Genomic DNA, 17,636 nt, shown 5'->3' on the forward strand with positions numbered 1-17,636 from the left:
GGACACTATTTTCACTGAAAAACATCTTGCTGAGGGGGCTGGAGAGATGGCTCAGAGCCTAAGAGCATGTACCGTTCTTCCAGAGGACCTGAGTTTATCTGGAAGCTTGTAACCATCTGTAACTCCAGGGGGACCCAATGCCGCTGGCCTCTGCAGGCACCTGTACTGACATGCACACGTTTAAAAAGAATAATAATAATAAAAAACAAAACAAAAAAGAAAAAAAACCACACTTCTTGCCGAACCAAGTGCACCTTTGGCTGGATGCCATTATTGGTGATCTGCACACCCCTGTTTTGGCGCCTATGGTAAGCTGGCCGGCTACCACCCTCAAGCTGAGCCCTGACTGTGCCTTCCTGGCCGTGGTCAGAGGAATGAGAACTGGCAACAGCGCTGTCCTCACGTGCTGCTGTCTCTCGAGAGATGGAGGCGGTTTGGGTCTGAACCACTGGGTCCTGAACCACAAGAGTCCCAGGAGGAAGATCTTCTACCAAGTCTGCTATTTGGTTGTCCTGTTCTGAATAGCTGCTCAGGGCTAGGACACACACACAGCCCCTCTGCTCTCGGGCTATCACGGGGAGATGGTTCCTCTCCTTTAGAGAGGCACACATGAAAACTCAAGCAGTGGAAGGACTCTTGCTTGGTCCCTCGTTCTCTGCCGGGATCTGGATTGTCCAGGCGGTCACCTCCCTTTTCGAGTTGGTTTTCACAAAAAGGCAGAATAAAAATAAAAAAGGCACAAATTTCTGACTGGCTTTCTGTCATCTTTTGTCATTCATTTACTCAAAATATTTGGCATTTGAAAAATGTTCTTTCCCTTTCTGCTTGTCTGTGAACTGGCCGGAGAAGTGGACCATGCGTGTGACAAGGACAGGAGTTTGGGGTAAACCAATTTTATTCAAGATAACTCCTGAAGGACAGTCTAATGTCTGCTGCACCCAGGCATGTCCCGGAGGTCACGTGACTCATATGTGCCTGGGCCAAGGCTATTCCTGCTGACTCTCAAGGGTCCCACAGAGATGTATAACCTGATGGAGATAACACCAGACATATAGAAATGCCCAGCGGGTATGGCCACAATGTCTCTCCCAGGTGTGTCTAACAAGCACACTTCTTGAAAATGAAGATCACAAAGTTTGTGGTTTGAGTTTCTTTACGGTTTAAGTAGGGACACAACCATATGATTCTAAAATCAAAAGGGATTCAGGACTCCCTGCCCATATGCCCTCTTCCCCAAACAACCAATGATTCCAGCTTCAATGTGGTTGTGAAACGATTTTACACGAAGAAGGATAAATGTGTGAGCCGTATGTCCTTCCTTCCCTCTCCTTCCCTCCGACAGGGCCTTGCCACGTAGCCCTGGCTGATTTTGAATTTGTGATCTTCTTGCCCCCACCTCTGGAATCCTGGCCTTCAGGCAGGTGCTATCTCACCAAGGCTTCTTTTCTAAACACTAATAGCAAACTACCTGCCCACAGGTTCTGCTCCACACTTTTCTCACTCAATTGCTCTACTGTGAAAATGCTTCCTTGCCTGGTGCGCCAGGGTTATGGAGGAGACATCCTAACTGATACACGCCCTTTAACTCGAAAAGGGCCATTTTTACTTGGTTTCTGGCTTCCTAAAGTACCCACAGGACAGGGCATCATCTCTATAAGCCTGGAAGCTGCCGCTGGCCCAGGAGGTCATACAGCAAGATGGAAACAGGCCCACGTTTCTCACAGGCAGTGGGTTCTGCTAGCCCTGCCGGGTGCACATATATTCCCAAATCCTCTACCCTTCTGAAGCCACATGCCAGCCAAAATGCTGGCAAAAAAAGGAGGCAACATTTCAAAGAATAACTGTAAATTCAAGAATAATGGGAAACAGAGCCAAGTGACTTCAGCTGTGCCTCTGAGCTGCCTGGAGGTACAGGGTACTTACCTGGAAAAAAAAAAAAAAACCTTTGTTTCCAAAAATTACCCAAGAAGGAAACAGAGTGAATCACTGTGGCATTCTCATGTGCTTTTGGCTAACCTGAGTGGTGGCCCCAGGTTACCCTGAACTGTGGGCTGTAACATACACATGCTGCAGGCGGGACTCTCCTGGGAACCCTGAGGCTTCCTTCCACCACAGCCCGTCCTGCTGACTAGACAGGAGGAAGAGAGCACCTGAGGATGCTTCATCAGAGGGCAGAGTGGGAACCACCGAGTCATCGGGGCTGAGGGAGGGCCACGGCACTGTCACAGGATGGCCTTTGGCGGACACACCTTTCTTTATTTGAACCCCTTCAAACTTCAAGCAGGAGCTTATTCACTGGACTAGTTTCTTTTCGTGTTATGCTTCAGGGTCCTAAAGGAAAAACATGGTCTCCATTTTAACCACAACGGGACTCAGTATACAGTAGCAGCCAAAACCATTTACCGAATGAACAAACAAGGAAGGATGGATGGCATAGCCCTGCTTTCATTCGCCCAGTGAATATTCTCAGGGTACCTTTGTGCCCAGATGCCATCCCACACACTTAGAACATGAAAGGGCCCAGAGAGGAAATGACAGCCCTCAGGAAACCCTACAGAAGGTGGGCAGCACGGAGAAGAAAATAACCAGCTCTGTGTGAGTCAGGAGCCAGTAAGGATCATGAGAAAAATAGAAGTGGGGAAACTGTACGGTCTTCGAGTCCACAGTGGTGGCCATAGTGTCCTTCAGCCCCCTAAAGCTGCTTCTGCCGGGGATGGCTCAGGCTTCTAGTCCTTCAGAGCTGCTTCTCTAGGAAGGAACCCACACTCCCCAACCCGTGGCCTGCTCTTCAGCCCTGGTTTTCCAGTAGCCTTGGCTTTCTGTACCTGTGAACCATGGCTCCACCTATGTCTCCCAGCGGGGACAGGGTGTTGCTCACAATGTCCAGATTGCCCAAGATATCTGAAGTGCTACCTGCTAGTGGACGCCCTCTCTGCGTCCCTGTAGCCTGAAGTGCTGCTTTCTCCACCCGCCCTCCCACCTCCGACCTCTGAGAGTCCTAGATAGGTCCTTTCTGACTGAAATTATTCTCCTTGTATCTGTTCCCAGCATGGGGCAGGAGGGACATCAACCTTGCTGGAATGGCACTTGGTGACCTGTATCCACAACAAAGCACCAGAGGAACTAGATGGCAGATGTGGGGTAGTCAAGGAGGGCGCTACAGTGGGCAAGTGTTGGGATGTGTATCTGTGACACAGGCCTGGCAGGAAACGGCCTCTTTCCTCTCCAGCATCCAGTACCTAGAACCTAAACTCTATCTACATCCAATCTCCTAGATCCAAAGACTTCAAGCAGCCCACAGAGGACCTCCCAGAGGCACAGAGTAATTGAGAGAGGGGAGAGGGCCTGGAGGGTCCACCTAGTTAAGATTCTTCCACCAACTCTGGACTCCGGGGGAAAGCACCTAGCCTTACGGAGACATTTGCCATCAGACTCCATCCGACTCCAGAGGGACCATGTGGTTCTCACTCTGATCCCAGTCAAGGCCAGAGCAGAGGCCTGACTCACTATCATGAACTATAAGGTTTACAGTGAATGAAAAGCTCCTCCATCTTTCTAAACAAGAAAAACCCTATAAACTAAACAGAATCTGTCCTTCAACTCTGGGAGCTGTTCCTGTCCCAACCATACAAGGCCTGGCCCTGCAAGGACCCACCCTGTAAGGCCGAGCTGTGCAAGGCCCTCCCTGCTTTATAACCCTCTTTCCTTCTGGCCGCTCTTGGCAAGACCCACCCTTGTAGGCTCCGCCTGGCACAGGTACTCCCCTATGGGGCTCTCCACTCTTGGCGAGACCCTCCCTCGTAGGTTCTGCCTGGCACAGGTACTCCCCTATGGGTTCTGCATTCCTGGTGAGACCCACCCTCGTAGGCTCCACCTGGCACAGGTACTCCCCTATGGGTTCTGCATTCCTGGTGAGACCCACCCTCGTAGGCTCCACCTGGCACAGGTACTCTCCTATGGGGCTCTCCACTCTTGGTGAGATCCTCCCTCGTAGGCTCCTCCTGGCACAGGTACTCTCCTATGGGCTCTGCACTCTTGGCGAGACCCACCCTCGTAGACTCTGCCTGGCACAGGTACTCCCCTATGGACTCTGCAAATGAGGACAATCTCATGTAACCAGGAGCATCTCAAAATCCCCACAAATACCTCACCAAAATATTTACAGCAATGAAAAATGGAACCAGTAAATGATCCAAATTACAATAGACTAAAGCAGCCATATCCACAGACAGAAATGCCAGATGAAGTCAAATACAAAAGATATTTAAAAAGGGTTTAAGAATTTAGGGACGTCGTTACAATATGTGAGAAAAAGAGAACTCGGTGCCGAATGGACCCCGTCACTCTGATTAGGTAAAAGGTAATTTTGACACAAAACAATGAAGGATCAAAGCCTGGCCTAAGTGGCCTAGGTATCTCTGAGAGAAATCCTGCAAACCAGGGAAGCTGGCCTGCTGGTCCCAGGCATGCTTGTAGGATGCACTGACTCCTGCTCCCGGGAGCGATGCCGAGCAAGCAGCATCAGCACCCAGGCCCACGGGAACAAGGCTGCTGTGGAAGAGTCAAAACTAAGGCACATTTTCCTTTTTCAGCCTTTGTTTTTGAGACAGGATGTCACATATCCCAGGCTAGCCTTGGACTGGCTATGTAGCCAAGGATGACCTTGAGTATTTAATCCTCCTGCCTCCACTTACCAATGCTGGGACTGCAGGCACGTGGTCAAATCCAGATTGTGCATGCCGTGCAAACACTCTGTCACCTCAGCTATATCCCTGGCCCTCAGCTGTATTTTCAAGCCTGACAACGAGGGGATCAACAGCCAGCCAGTTAGAGTCCAGGTCCCAGTGTTTGTTCATTCAAGGAAATTTCATATAATGCCTACTACGTCTGGCCCTGGGCTGGGGTGAGTCTATGGTGCTGAGCATACCTGCCTTCATGTGGCTGAAGGTTTGCTGACCAGCAGGATGGCAATCAGCAATCACACGTGCACCACATAATTACACACAGAGAAGAGCCAGGGAAGTGACTGGGAACCCAGGCCTTCATTTAAACTGGGTGTGTAAAGTAAGAAAATCATCAGGTAAGGAGACTGGGGAATACACATTTCTTCTATGGTACAAGCTGACGGGCAGTGCAGGCCAGACACGGGAACCTGCCCTGTGCTAGGTGCTGTAGGGAAAGGACAGGAAGACAGCCATCAGCACAAGCCGAGGCCCTCCGGATGTCTCTGATGTTCCCAATGTTTATGGAGCTGGGTCCCAGCATCACAACAACCTCACTCAGAGGAAGGAGTCAGGAAGGGCCAATGATGGCTCAGAGACTTGCCTTGAACTGTTAGAGACATGGATGGAACAGGATTTGTTAAGGAGAAAGAACCCAGATCATATATTCCAACTGAAGAAGGATGAGATGAGACAGACGGATAGATGGATAGATAGACAGACAGACAGAGACTAGGGAGATAATAGATGATGTTCTGGAAGACATACTGGGACATATCTTAAAATTGGGCCATATGTCTGTGAGTCAGGCAGGGTGGTGCTTGGTCCTTTCCTGTATCCTGCCCTCCCTCTGCCATCCATGATGGCACAACTGTCACACCTGCATTACTGCCTGGACCAGCACCACAGGGTGCACGAGACTGCCCAGGGTGACTTTGGGGCCAAGAACCCTCACTGGCTTGGACTCCATCTGGGAGGTCATGCACCTCTAAGGGATGGGCCTGCACCCTGGTTCACACAGGTACTCTCCACTGGGGTTAATGCAGGCAGGACTGGGACCAGCAGCTAGAGACAAACAAGCATGACAGAGACGACGAAGTCACTGCCAGGCAGCCTCTGTGTACTCCTCAGTCCTCAGAGCAAGCCTACTCAGAGAGCTATAGCCACCCCGGTTTACAGGCCAGGAGAGCAAGAGCTAGAGCGGCAGTTCCCAACCTGTGGGTCACAGGGGCCGCGTATCAGACATTTACATTATGATTCATAACAGTAGCAGAATCACAGTTATGAAATAGCAACAAAATAATTTTATGGTTGGGGGTCATTACAACGTGAAGAACTGTACCATAGGGACTCAGCATTAGGAAGGCTGAGAACCACTCATCTAGAGGGATTCGCTGACCTGCTCAGTCACAAGGCTAGTAATGAAGGAGCTGAGACCAAATTACAGGAGGGGTTGAGATAATTCTAATGGGACGGCCAGAGACAAGGAAGAGTAGAGGAGGGAGGTCTGAAGCAATGGACGGGCATGGGCAAGAGGGGCTTGCGGGAAGAAGTAGGTTGCTTAGGACCTGGGCAAACACAGACTCTAGGTAGGTGGAGTGTGAATGTCTCCACCTCCATGGGACTTTCCGGACCTGTAAACCCACGATGAGAACCCTGGCTATGGGGGAAACAGTCTGACCTGTGCTTGAGAAATGTGGAAGAGTCAGGCAGTTTGCAGGCCGGGAGCTGCACAAGAGAGGCGGGCTGGCCCTGGTGACTCATGACACAGGTTCAGACAATAGAGTCCAGCTGGAAAGCACCAGACTCAAGAGCACACCAGCTTCGGGCCCTGTTCCCTGCACTGGCTTCCCAACCCTGGGCAGTCTCCTGCAGGACTCCTTGGTAAGCTGGGATGGAGTGCTGCTCTTGAGAGGCCCGTTCTGTGCTCACAGTGTGGGAGGAGAGCAAGGATCCTAGAGCGGTGTAAACTCTGGAGGCCTGAGAAGGCGTCGAGCATCTCAAGGCTCTCGCGAGCTGTCGCTCAGTCTGCCTCATGAACCAACCTGCAGACTCCAGCAGCATCCAGGACAGAGCGTTTGGGGATGCTCTTCATCAGCTTAGTGGCATCTCCCACCTTCTGAGGGGGAGTCTGGCTTATGAGGCCCATCCCTTCCACTGCTATAAAGGTGGCTATTCTTCAGGGCTATTTTTCAAAAACAAACAACGTTTTGTTTTGTTTTTTGATAATTCCACAAGAGACCAGAGTTTGAAGTTTTGGGTAGGTGCTGGCCTTCCCACCCAGCTGTGTCATTCAATGGGCCTCTGCTAAGTCAGGGTCTGGGGGAACCCTGTAATAGTCCCGGTGATACTGCTGCAGACAGCCTGCCGTGGTACCGCTGAAGGAAATGGGTGAGCTCCAAGTCTGTGCTCTTTGCATCCGCCAGGCACACTGCACACAGGGCTGAGGCGCCCATGCTGTGCTAACAGGCAGGATCAAAGGTTCAGGCTGCTGAGGAGAGGGGACCTCACAGGATACAGGAGGCCATTTAGGAAGCAGCCCAGCCCTGAACACATGTCCGGGAGGCAGCAGGGAGGGAGGTGGGTGGATACTGACCTCAGCAGGCAGGTGTTGTGTGTTTCCCAGGAAGTGGAATCATGGACCATGGAACTGGATGGTTCAGGATGATGTTGCAACTCAAATTCTGGACTTGAACACACATGGCTTAATGGTTCTGTCATGAGTTCATGTCCTTGCCGAGCCTCAGTGCCACAGTGGAGAAAGAGTAGTCTGTAAGGTGTTTTAAGTATCACCAGAACCCTGTATGCCAAGTGCCCTGAATGAGGCCTGGCACAGATGGTACCCAAGGCTATAACCACCAGACTCATTCAAGCTGGAGTAGCTGACACCATACCTAGACTTTGCACATGTGTGTGTCTATGTGATAACTTCTACAGACTTGATCATATTCCTTCTGATATCCACTAAGCACTGGGTATTAATCTTGGGCACTGTGACTACTGTCTTGGCTGAGAAAGGAACCTCTATGTCCTTTGCAGCTCCATCTCTCCCATGACCAACAGGGTCACAACCCTAGGAAACAGTGGTAGGTCAGGCAACTACCCACTCAGACTCAGTAGGATCACCTTCCAGCAAATACTCCCATCTCCAACAAAAGAAGGCCATGTGTATCATTTTTAGCTCAAACTGAGCATATGAGGTGATTTCATACAGGATCCAACACTCAGTATTAACCTCAGAGAGAAACCATGTTGTCTCTCTCCTTTCTCGTCTCTGTCAGTAATGGTGTTGACCAGCCTATGGTGTCATGAGCAGGTGCACCTCCTCTTCCTTGCAAGGGTCCGACCGTGCTGCAGGCAGATAGGTTTATTTGTCCCATAGCAACACCCTGCTATTTCAGAACACTGAGTGAGGCCACACTGGCCATCTGGGGGTGGGGGCAGCTAGTGGCTTAGGCCCTTGAGCCATGGAGAACAGGATACTAATATTACTTTCATTGCTGAATTCCTCTACAACAGCTGACCACCTAAAAACAATAGCATACGTGGCCCTCAAGTCTCTCCTTCAGAATAGCCTTTCAGAGGGCCTTTCTATAGAATCACATATTCCCCTCAAAAAGCCACCTGAGGGGAGGTTTCTGGGCCTGGGCACCTCTATCTCATCTATTCTGTCTGAGAAGCAGAGGCAAAGAGGGAGAGCTGGGATTATGGAATGTCAAATCTAGCGTTGACAAGCATAGTAATAGGGCAAATTGAAACAAAACAAATATGTATTTACTCAGCAGCCAGGCCTCTGAGAGGAGCAGAGACATCCCATGGTGCTGTGATGTACTCCCAAGACAAGGGACCTCATCATCCTTGAGAGTGTATGGATGATGTGCAGGGAGACTTGGGCTCACCCCTGCAGTTAGGGTGGAGCACAGGGTATTGGCTCTACAGGTCCCATGGTCTACCAAGCACGAGGCTGCCACAGTCTTCATCCCACATACGCTACTTCCTTTTTTAAAGGGCGATGGTCCATTCAATCTTCCCTATACATGAGGAATCAATACCCCAAAGATGACCTATGACCTGCCGCATGTGGTTCAAGCTAATTCTCATTCATCTCATGCCACCTTCAGCCATAGCACCCAGCCAGCCACAGGGGTCTCTGAATGACCCTACTGCTGTAAACTCATGGGAAGCCAAGACATCCAGGGGCAGAAGTGACCATTCAGTTACAGTGAGGCTTAACAGGAGCCTCTTGGCTCACCTATCAGCAGTGGGCATCCAAAACTCTGTAAAAATACAAATTTTCTTGATTTATTTTGACTAACATACCTAGTGAGCTGTAGCTCAGTTCCCGAAAACTTCAGAACTGTGGCGTGTCAGACAAACACCTGAGAAGTGTCAGATCAGTGCAGCACTCACAGCGTCACTGTTTCATACATCTGGGGTGGCGGGGGGCAGGGGGCTAGCCCTAACTCATGTCACGCTGCGTGGCACGGTCATGGTCTGTTGGAAGGTCAGGGTGGCAGACAAGCCACAAACTGGATGCAGGTGGTCCACATGGGAGGACCTGCACCCAGGGTGGGATGCTGTGCAGTGGGAGGTGGTGCACACGGGAGGACCTGCACCCAGGGTGGGATGCTGTGCAGTGGTAGGTGGTGCACACGGGAGGACCTGCACCCAGGGTGGGATGCTGTGCAGTGGGAGGTGGTGCACACGGGAGGACCTGCACCCAGGGTGGGATGCTGTGCAGTGGGAGGTGGTCCACACGGGAGGACCTGCACCCAGGATGGGATGCTGTGCAGTGGGAGGTGGTGCACACAGGAGGACCTGCACCCAGGGTGGGATGCTGTGCAGTGGGTACTTTCAAACGTTATAGAGTACATAAAGCAAGCTTTTCCCCTCTGCCTAGGACATCACTATATCCCACCCTACCAGTAGCACAGATGCTGACTTTGGGGTGGGGGTGGGACCCAACCTAACTTTCAGAGCCAAAGGCCTAATAAAAAAAAAATCAGAAGGAAGTAGCCACAGTGACGGTCAGCACGCCCATTGCAGGAAGAGGAAGAAGCCAGACTCCTCTCGCGCCCAAGGGGTGGGCCTGGCACACAGGGTGGATCTGTTATGGGCAAGTGTGTCAGGCTGAATTGGAGACCCGGTTCTACACAAATGGAAACCTGAAGGTATCAACAGCAAGAAAAGCAAAGTGGATTTTTAATTTCCCAAGTTTCTCTGCTTTGCTTAGTGTCTCTTCTGTCCATCATACCAGCACTATCTTCCCAGGCACGGGAGGGCTGCTTCTGGCAAACGGCTCGCTCTCCAGAAGGTAGATTTTCTAAAGTAGTCTCACGAGCCACTTCTGAAGCCATAGCTGTACGGAAAACCCCTTCGCTTCACATCTGAATCGGTAAGCATTGACTGGATGTGTACAATACGCAGAACTTCATAGGCTACTGCTGAATTACAACGGAGCTGGAATTTGCCAGTTACTTTCTGGGCTGGTCTTCTAAAATGCTCACCTTGATGTGCATGTGATGGGACGGGGAAAGAACTCCAGAGGAGAAGCCTAGAGCCCAGCATCCCAAGAACTCCGAACTCAGGAGCTGGTACAGAGAACCTCCACTGATGTAAAGAACAGAGGAGGGCATTCCCGGAAGCCAGGCATGGTGACAAGACAGCTGCGCTGCTGACCCCTGGCTTCATATAAATGTGAAGTTGGGGACTGGTGACACTCTAAATAATAGGATGAAGGACGCCCCCTCCCCACATGCCACCTCAACCAAATCTGCCCTTAGCCGCTAATAGTAGACATGGCGTCTGCTCTCTTGCCTCTGTGCCCCAGCATGGTCTCCATACCTGACACACAGCAGCTGCCCGGTAAAAGAACAAACCCCTCCCAAGCGAATGGATTGGGTGGCGGCAGGATCAGCGTTTTATAGCTAGCTACTGCATAGAGGTTTCCCTTGAGGACATGCACCTTCTTCCACAGTGCAAGGAAAAGAAAACATCTTAAGATCAAAAGGTTCCCATTCCCAGCTGCTTCCATGAACTCTAGACCTGGAGACCAGGGGCCTCTGGCCCCATGTGGGAGATTAGAACACTGCCAGTACCCAGAGAGCTGTGCTCAATGGGGACCCTGGAATGTGGTGTCTGCGTCCTGGTCTGGATTTCAGGACTCAACAATCCCTAAGAAGAGCCATGGGCCTTCTCCACTAGTGGCCGTAGATATTACGGCACTGATTGGGTTTTAGAACCTCTGTTAGATCCTAGGCAGGGCAAAGAAGCTCTCAGGGGTTCAAGGTCCCCTTGGGCACAGTGAGAATGACAGGAGAACCCATTTTAGGCATCATGATGGGGACTAATGAATTATTTCTTGCAACTTCAATGTACCTGGAACCATGTCTGGCACATATTTCACACGTGTTGGACATGTTAGATGAATGTTAAATGCCTCGGAATAGGCCCCATTTGCACAGAGGGCAGTACCTCATGTGTGCCATGGTTTTTATCCCCAGTGTGTCCAGTACAGCCTTGGAGCAGGGCTTAGAAGTGTGCTGGGAAGAAGTTGAGGGGCTACAGAGGAATATAACACTGTCACCCTGGGTCCCAGATTTATGGCCCCAAAGAAGTGGGGAGCCAGTAAGCATGCATCTTTGTCATATAAACATTCAGCTGGACACATCTGTCTGCGTGTTCTGCTGTAACCACTTCATGCTCCCTTAATGTTGCCCATAAAGTACCAGGAGACCCTTTTAAGTAAGGATGCATCTCCCCTATGCCAATCTAGACACACTTCATGGATGCTAGAGCTTTCAAGACCCTGGAAGGTTCCATCTCCCAATTTCTGACACCCTTCCCTTCTCTACACTCGGAAGAACCCCAGCCTGGTATCTGGACCGCCTCAGGTCCCAGGCAATGACATCACTCCTTAGGAAGATAAAGTAGCCCCCGGCCACACACCCAGAAGATGTGGGAAACCTGGGAACAGTGACACCATCCATGCTCCCCAAAAAAACATCCCACTTGGGTCCCTGTCAAGAGCCGCTTCTGAACGCAACTTCTCAATCCAAGTCCCAGAACCTGTTGAAACACATACGTGCAAATACAACAAACCAGAGTCTCAAAAGGGTGTAGCTGACATACAGGTGAGTCAAACCGTGTCCAGGCAGTTCTCAACTGGCCCACAGGAGGCAAGTCCTCTGCCATCCAACACGGAGGCCTGGCCCAGGTTCCATCCCCACCTGCTGTCTCATGCCAGATGGAAGGGTGGGTCCCTGCAGGGCCATGGCAGCCAACACGCTCAGCCAGAGATAAGATCTTGGGGATCAGAGGAGACATGCTGACAGAAAATACTGTGTGCCCAGCTGTCCACAGCAGAACTTAGCCAGCCAGTACATGACCATCCAGGCCATCAGGGTGCTACACACACACGCACGCACGCACGCACACACACACACACACACACACACACACACACACACACACCCTCCCAGGGGCCCAGGCTAATGTCTGAGCTAGGCTTATCCTAGGGAAGGGACACCAGCTCCACTCAGAACCTCAGGATCAGTCTCACCTGCTCTAGTGGGACCCTCTACAGACAAGCAGCTCCGAAAAGTCAACACAAAGAAAATGGGAAGAAGATACAGGATGAAACCAGGTGGCTAAAACAAGATGGACAGAGAGCATGCTAGCGCATGTGAGTTTCCAGCTCACCGATATCTCAAGAAATATACAAATTAAAACAATAGGGTACTACCTCACTTACACAATCAAGAAGGGAGGAGAGAGTGCTCAGAGTTTGAAGGAGGGAGAAAGAAAAGGAATGGATTGATGTTAAACAAACAGCGTATATAGAACAGCTGAACATTTACTTTAAAAAAGTTAGTGCCTGTGCATGACGTGTATGTGTGAGAGTGCGTGTGGTGTGCATGCCATGGTGTGTGTGCGTGGAGTCGGTTCTCTGTTTCTGCCTTTACGTGGATTCTGAGGATCAAACGCGGGAGGTCAGGCTTGCTCGGCAAGTATCTCATCTGCCTAAACATTTACTAACTATGTATTCAAAGTCGTAAAAATGTACTCATCTTTCTCTCAAGTAGTTCTGACTACACAGAGTTCTGTGCTAATTTAATAATCCAACAACTTTCATTTGCCTGATATTATATATTCTATATAAGTTTTATAGAAATATTTCAATATGGTTCATAGCACAGTTCAGTATGGGAAAAACAGACAAGATATTGGTTAAATTAATTATAGTTTAAACATGAGATGTAATAATATTATGTAGTTTTTTTTTTAAAAAATCTTCTAAAAACAATAATGACATGAAGAAACATTTATCACATACTGCCAAGTAGAACATATTTATAACATATTGGAAGTAGACTGCATAACATATCTTTGTGATCCTAATTCTAGAAGCCATAATATGATGTGTGCATGCATGTGCCATCAGAAGGCCAGGAGTTAACGTTTAAGAGAAGTTCGTTTGCAGAAAGAATTACCAGCCTCATTCATCCCTCTCCCAGTGCTAACTCTCTTTAGAGAGGCACGTACAAGACGGAAACCTTCAGTCCCAAGCAGAATACAGAACGGGCATCGTGATCAAGGCCTTAAAACGAGTAGAGAAGGGTCAGAGTGAGCCTGGTTTGGTGTGGGAGGGAACCTTCAGAATGGCTCTGCAGAAGGGGGACAGTCTAGCATAGGCTCTCGGGTGGGGAAACCACAGACTCTTACTTAGGGGCACAGGATGAACCGGGTGTGAACTGACACTGTACGGTGTAGAAAAGAACCTGGAAAAGTAGGCATTTAATTCTGGAGTTGAGACGCTCCTGGGGTAGGAGGGCCTGTTAGTCCTTCTTTCAGGCTTTTCAAGCGGATGATACCAAGGAGACAAAGGCTTTCTGAGGACATGATGGATGAAAACTGTATCTGCTGATCCCCTACCCCCACCCCGACGGCAGTGGCCTTCTTGCTATAGCCTTCACAGCAGCCTAGGCGCTCGCCCTTCTTCCTTCGGTCTGAAGCACCCTCTCCCTTCTGCCTGCAGTCTCCGAGAGGAGAGGTAAAAGTCAAAGTGGAGCGAGAAGGGCAGGCAGAAGCAGGAAGTCGGAAGCGCACAGGCTCGGGAGAGGAAGAGATGAGGCGCTAGAATAAAAGTTTTAGAGACGCATAAGGGGACAGAAAATAGGGGACAACAACCAGGCCGTAACCTGTGCCCTCTGCATACAGGGCTGGCCGACCCAGGAACCAGCCAGCTGAGGCAGATGGCAGAGGGTCACAGTTTTGGGGGGATGTGTGGCAATTTTCAGGCCAGGCATCTGACAGCACTACAAGGCCTTGACCTGTGGTACTGGATGCTGTGGACGGTGCTGTGGTTTCCAACATGCCCCTCACGGTCCCTGCTTCATTTCATCTCGGGAGGCGAGCAGCGCGGATATAACACCCATGCTCCAGACGAAATGACTGAGACAGGGAAGCTAAATGACTTGCCCCAAACCCCCAAAAGGTGGAGAGGTGGCAAAACTTGGGTGCACTCAGCTCCCCGGGGGCCTGCCATTTCACCAAGCAGAACCATGGCACCGCAGTTCTACATTTGAGTTGCGTGAAGTCCGTGCTGACATGAGGTCGTGCCTCCGGCATCATGACAAAAGTCCTTCCCTGCAGACAGATGCCACAATAACATATCAACTACAAAGTGGGAGATGCGTGGGGGAGTATGGAAGGAAGAGCCACATGGGACATTCTGGACAAGCAGTGAGTATGCTGAATTGTGGGGAGGGGAGTGTGGGACCGCCATCCCAGGGCTGTCGAGATCAGCGTGGGCATCCAAACTCTCCCTAGTTCAAACAAGCTGCAGCCTTGCCCTTTATTCCACTCGGGGTAGCATCTGAGCTCGCAGACACCGGGGCATGGAGCGGCATTTCTCTACTACGCAGAGCTGGAGGAGGCGGCTGGGCTAACATTCCAGGAAATAAAGGCAGGTGGCCTCTCCTCCCCTAACAGCCTGCATGGACCATGGCCCAGAACTGCAGGATAAGGCCTGGCAGGGCATTTCCTCCAGATCTGTCCCACGGCCTCCTTTGGAGTTGGGCAGTGTGCTGTACCACGCACAGCTGCTGAGGGCAGCGCCAGAGCGGAGTGCTTAGCACTAATCTGCTCACACTCACTGGTCAGGAAGAATCCTGTCACGGGTGGCTCTGAACCTTCACGGTGCTGGCGGGCACACAAGTGCACATGCCTGTATGCACACACAAGTGAGCCCACAAAACCCTGGCAAGATCCCTTCTACTTACACAAGAGGTCAACATCACAGTAGGCTGGGCAAAGTGACCTTAGGTTTTGGTAGTCTCTCGCTGGCATCCGCTTGTGAATGTACAACCATCTCAAAAAAGTTTAAGGAAATGAAGTGGCTGCCATATTGCAGTGCTGAAGAAAGGGGCAATCGTTTCGACCTCCCACTGAACGGAGGGCCCTAACTTCCCAGCTCTATGAATTTGGGAGTTTGGGAACATCCCTGGGCAATAGAAGGGATGGGTGTGGGGCAAGGGTCATGGAACTAGCATTTGGAAACAGGGTAGGGTCTCGTTATAAGTAAGAGTCCCCAAATGAGGAGATCCTGCAATTCATTACAATGGGTCTGCGATGACTGCCCCTCCCCGCGCTTCTACTGGTACCCTGAAAACCTTACACTAATGCACTCCTTGGGGTTGATCAGTAGTCTAATGAGGCACCACTTCCCTGGAGACCAGGCGAATGGATCACAGGCCGTAGGCCCATAGGAAGCATTGGCTGAAAACTCACCCTTGGTGACCTGGACCATTCCAGCAGCTCCGCCTTCTTCACACAGAGAACCACAGCAACTAGGCTACTTATCGCCTAGTCAGTAAAAGGCTCTAGGAACTTCTCCCACCCGACTCGGAGCAGCAGTAGCTCCTTCTCCATCCCGCAGGGTCCACGCTGCAGACCCTCCCAGACTCAAGCGTCTGCAGTGAAGGAGCCGCCCCCGCAGAGGGGAGAAGCGCCAGATCCTATCAGCCAATTATCCAGACACAGGGCAACCCGCAAGTTCGGGCACGCTCTGCCTAGGCACAAGCAGCGGGAGGGGCCGGGGCGCGCCCAGGGGGTCTGAGTCTGTGCTGGGGTCGCGCCCCAGAGGATTGCAGTCTGGTCTGGGGGTTCGCCCTGATGGGAATTTCTGAGTCTCGGTACCCTAGGGAACTGGGGGAATCTAAGCCCGGGGAGTGTCTGGTAAAGATATCTGGGTAGGAAGAGTGCTCAGGGCTTGGTAGAAGAAGATTGGACCTGGGCCAGGTGTATGATCAAGGGGTCTGGGCCTGAGGGTAGAGGGCGCCTGGGGCTCCGGGTCTGGTACCCAGCGCCAAACTGGGGGCTGGGCCAGGGCCCTGATTTGGGAGCCGATCGCCAGTTTGCTCCTCACAGCCAAACAGGCGGTGCAGCCAGGGCCCCCCTCCTGATTCTGGCCCCCCAAAGGCCCCTCCACGACCCGAAACCCAGCAGCCCCAGCTCCTAGATCGCCCCGGAAACACAGCCCTCCCCTCCAACGTGTGGCGCGCCCGGGTCATCTCTAGTTCGTGGAACAAAAGAGCAGCTCTCGTGGAGCGGGTTCAGAGCCTGCACTGACTGTCCCATGGCCCTCGGCCGCCGGGCTTTGTGTTCGCACAGGGAGCAGGGAGGACCGCCGGGGTCCCGGAGCACATCCCACGAACCCTGCGCAGAGGCATGCAGCGCCCAAGCTCCAAAGTTGCCGACGCCGGTCGCCTCCCACACCGCTCCAGTTTCCCTCCGCGGGGTGCCCCATTCATTTGCCAGGGGAACGGGTGCAGATCGCCACGGTGGGCCTCGGGCACTTTACCTTGCTCTTGACTTCCACTGCGCTGCAGTCGTAGAAGCGTAGGGTCTGAGATTTGTGAAAACTCCGGTTCATGATTTCGGTCCCACTCAGCCTCGCCTTCGCCCTCGCCGCTCAGGGGCCACAGAGAGTCTCGGTAGAGACGCCCCCGGCCGTCTGCCCGGGCCCGGCGCCGGGCCCGCGCTCGCTAGGGCGCCCGGCTGCACGGTGTGAGGCGGGCCGGAGCTGGGCTGGCCGCGCGCCTCGGGGACCCCAGGGGCCGCGCGCGGGAGGAGCTATGGGACGCCTCCCCCGAGTCCCGCCCCTAGTGCCCCGCCTCCGGAGCCCCGCCCCCAGGGCCCCGCCTCCTATAAGGGACCTCCCACGCCACGCCCCCACCTGGTGCCCTTCCAAAGGAAGCTCTAGGCCGTCCACTGGGCTTGCGGTTTTGTCTTCCCCACAACGATCGGCCCCGGAAAGGGATTTTTGGTTGATTCCTTATTAACACGCCAATGAGAAGCACCCCAGGCCTGATCCGACTGGGCTCCACCTGCCTGCCCTAGTTGCCAGGTTTGTGGGTGGTCCCGCCCTTGAGTGGTGAACTCTTAATGCACAGTCCAGCACAGGCAGGACGAGAAGCGGCAGGATAGTAAACCAGTCCCGAATTGTGATGGAGTTAACGTTAAATCTACTATGTGGTGCTGACAACGAGAACTAAAACTGTTTCTGAGGAGCAGCGGGGGTTTTTCTATGGCAGTTGGTAGGAAATAGGATAGGTTCGGAGGGAGACTTACACCGTGGAAGACTTCTTAAAAGAGAGCACTTGGAAAAAAGGGGAGAAGAAGCCCAAGACGCAACCTGTTCCCTAAAGAGCTTGTAAAGAAGTTAGGACAAGACACACAGGCTTTAAAAACTACCTTCTCTGAGTTCGAGGTCAGCCTGGTCTACAAGAGCTAGTTCCAGGACAGGCTCCAAAACTACAGCAAAACCGAAACAACAACAACAACAAACAAACAAAAATACCTTAAAATGTCTCATGCATCTTTGTAATTTGCAAGTTAAAGAATTAAATCTTT

General features: G+C 51.7%; 1 protein-coding gene across 3 annotated transcripts in view; it reads right to left on the reverse strand.

Moving 5' to 3' along the window:
• The window catches only part of Pard6g (par-6 family cell polarity regulator gamma), a 67,608-nt gene extending 50,828 nt beyond the window's left edge, over positions 1-16,780 (reverse strand). Inside the window, exon 1 of one of the 3 annotated variants that reach the window (XM_087895913.1) lies at positions 16,585-16,780. In XM_087895913.1, the coding sequence (XP_087752039.1) occupies positions 16,585-16,656 (72 nt within the window). In that variant the 5' untranslated portion in view covers positions 16,657-16,780. Of the gene's footprint in view, positions 1-15,512; positions 15,655-16,584 lie in introns of those variants that run through there. The other 2 variants (XM_087895912.1, XM_085676384.2) reach the window with 2 other exon arrangements.
• Between the last annotated feature and the right edge of the window lie 856 nt (positions 16,781-17,636).

This window comes from Myodes glareolus, chromosome 13 (genome assembly GCF_982192425.1).
Source record: "Myodes glareolus chromosome 13, mMyoGla1.1, whole genome shotgun sequence".
NCBI classification, from domain to species: Eukaryota; Metazoa; Chordata; class Mammalia; order Rodentia; family Cricetidae; genus Myodes; species Myodes glareolus.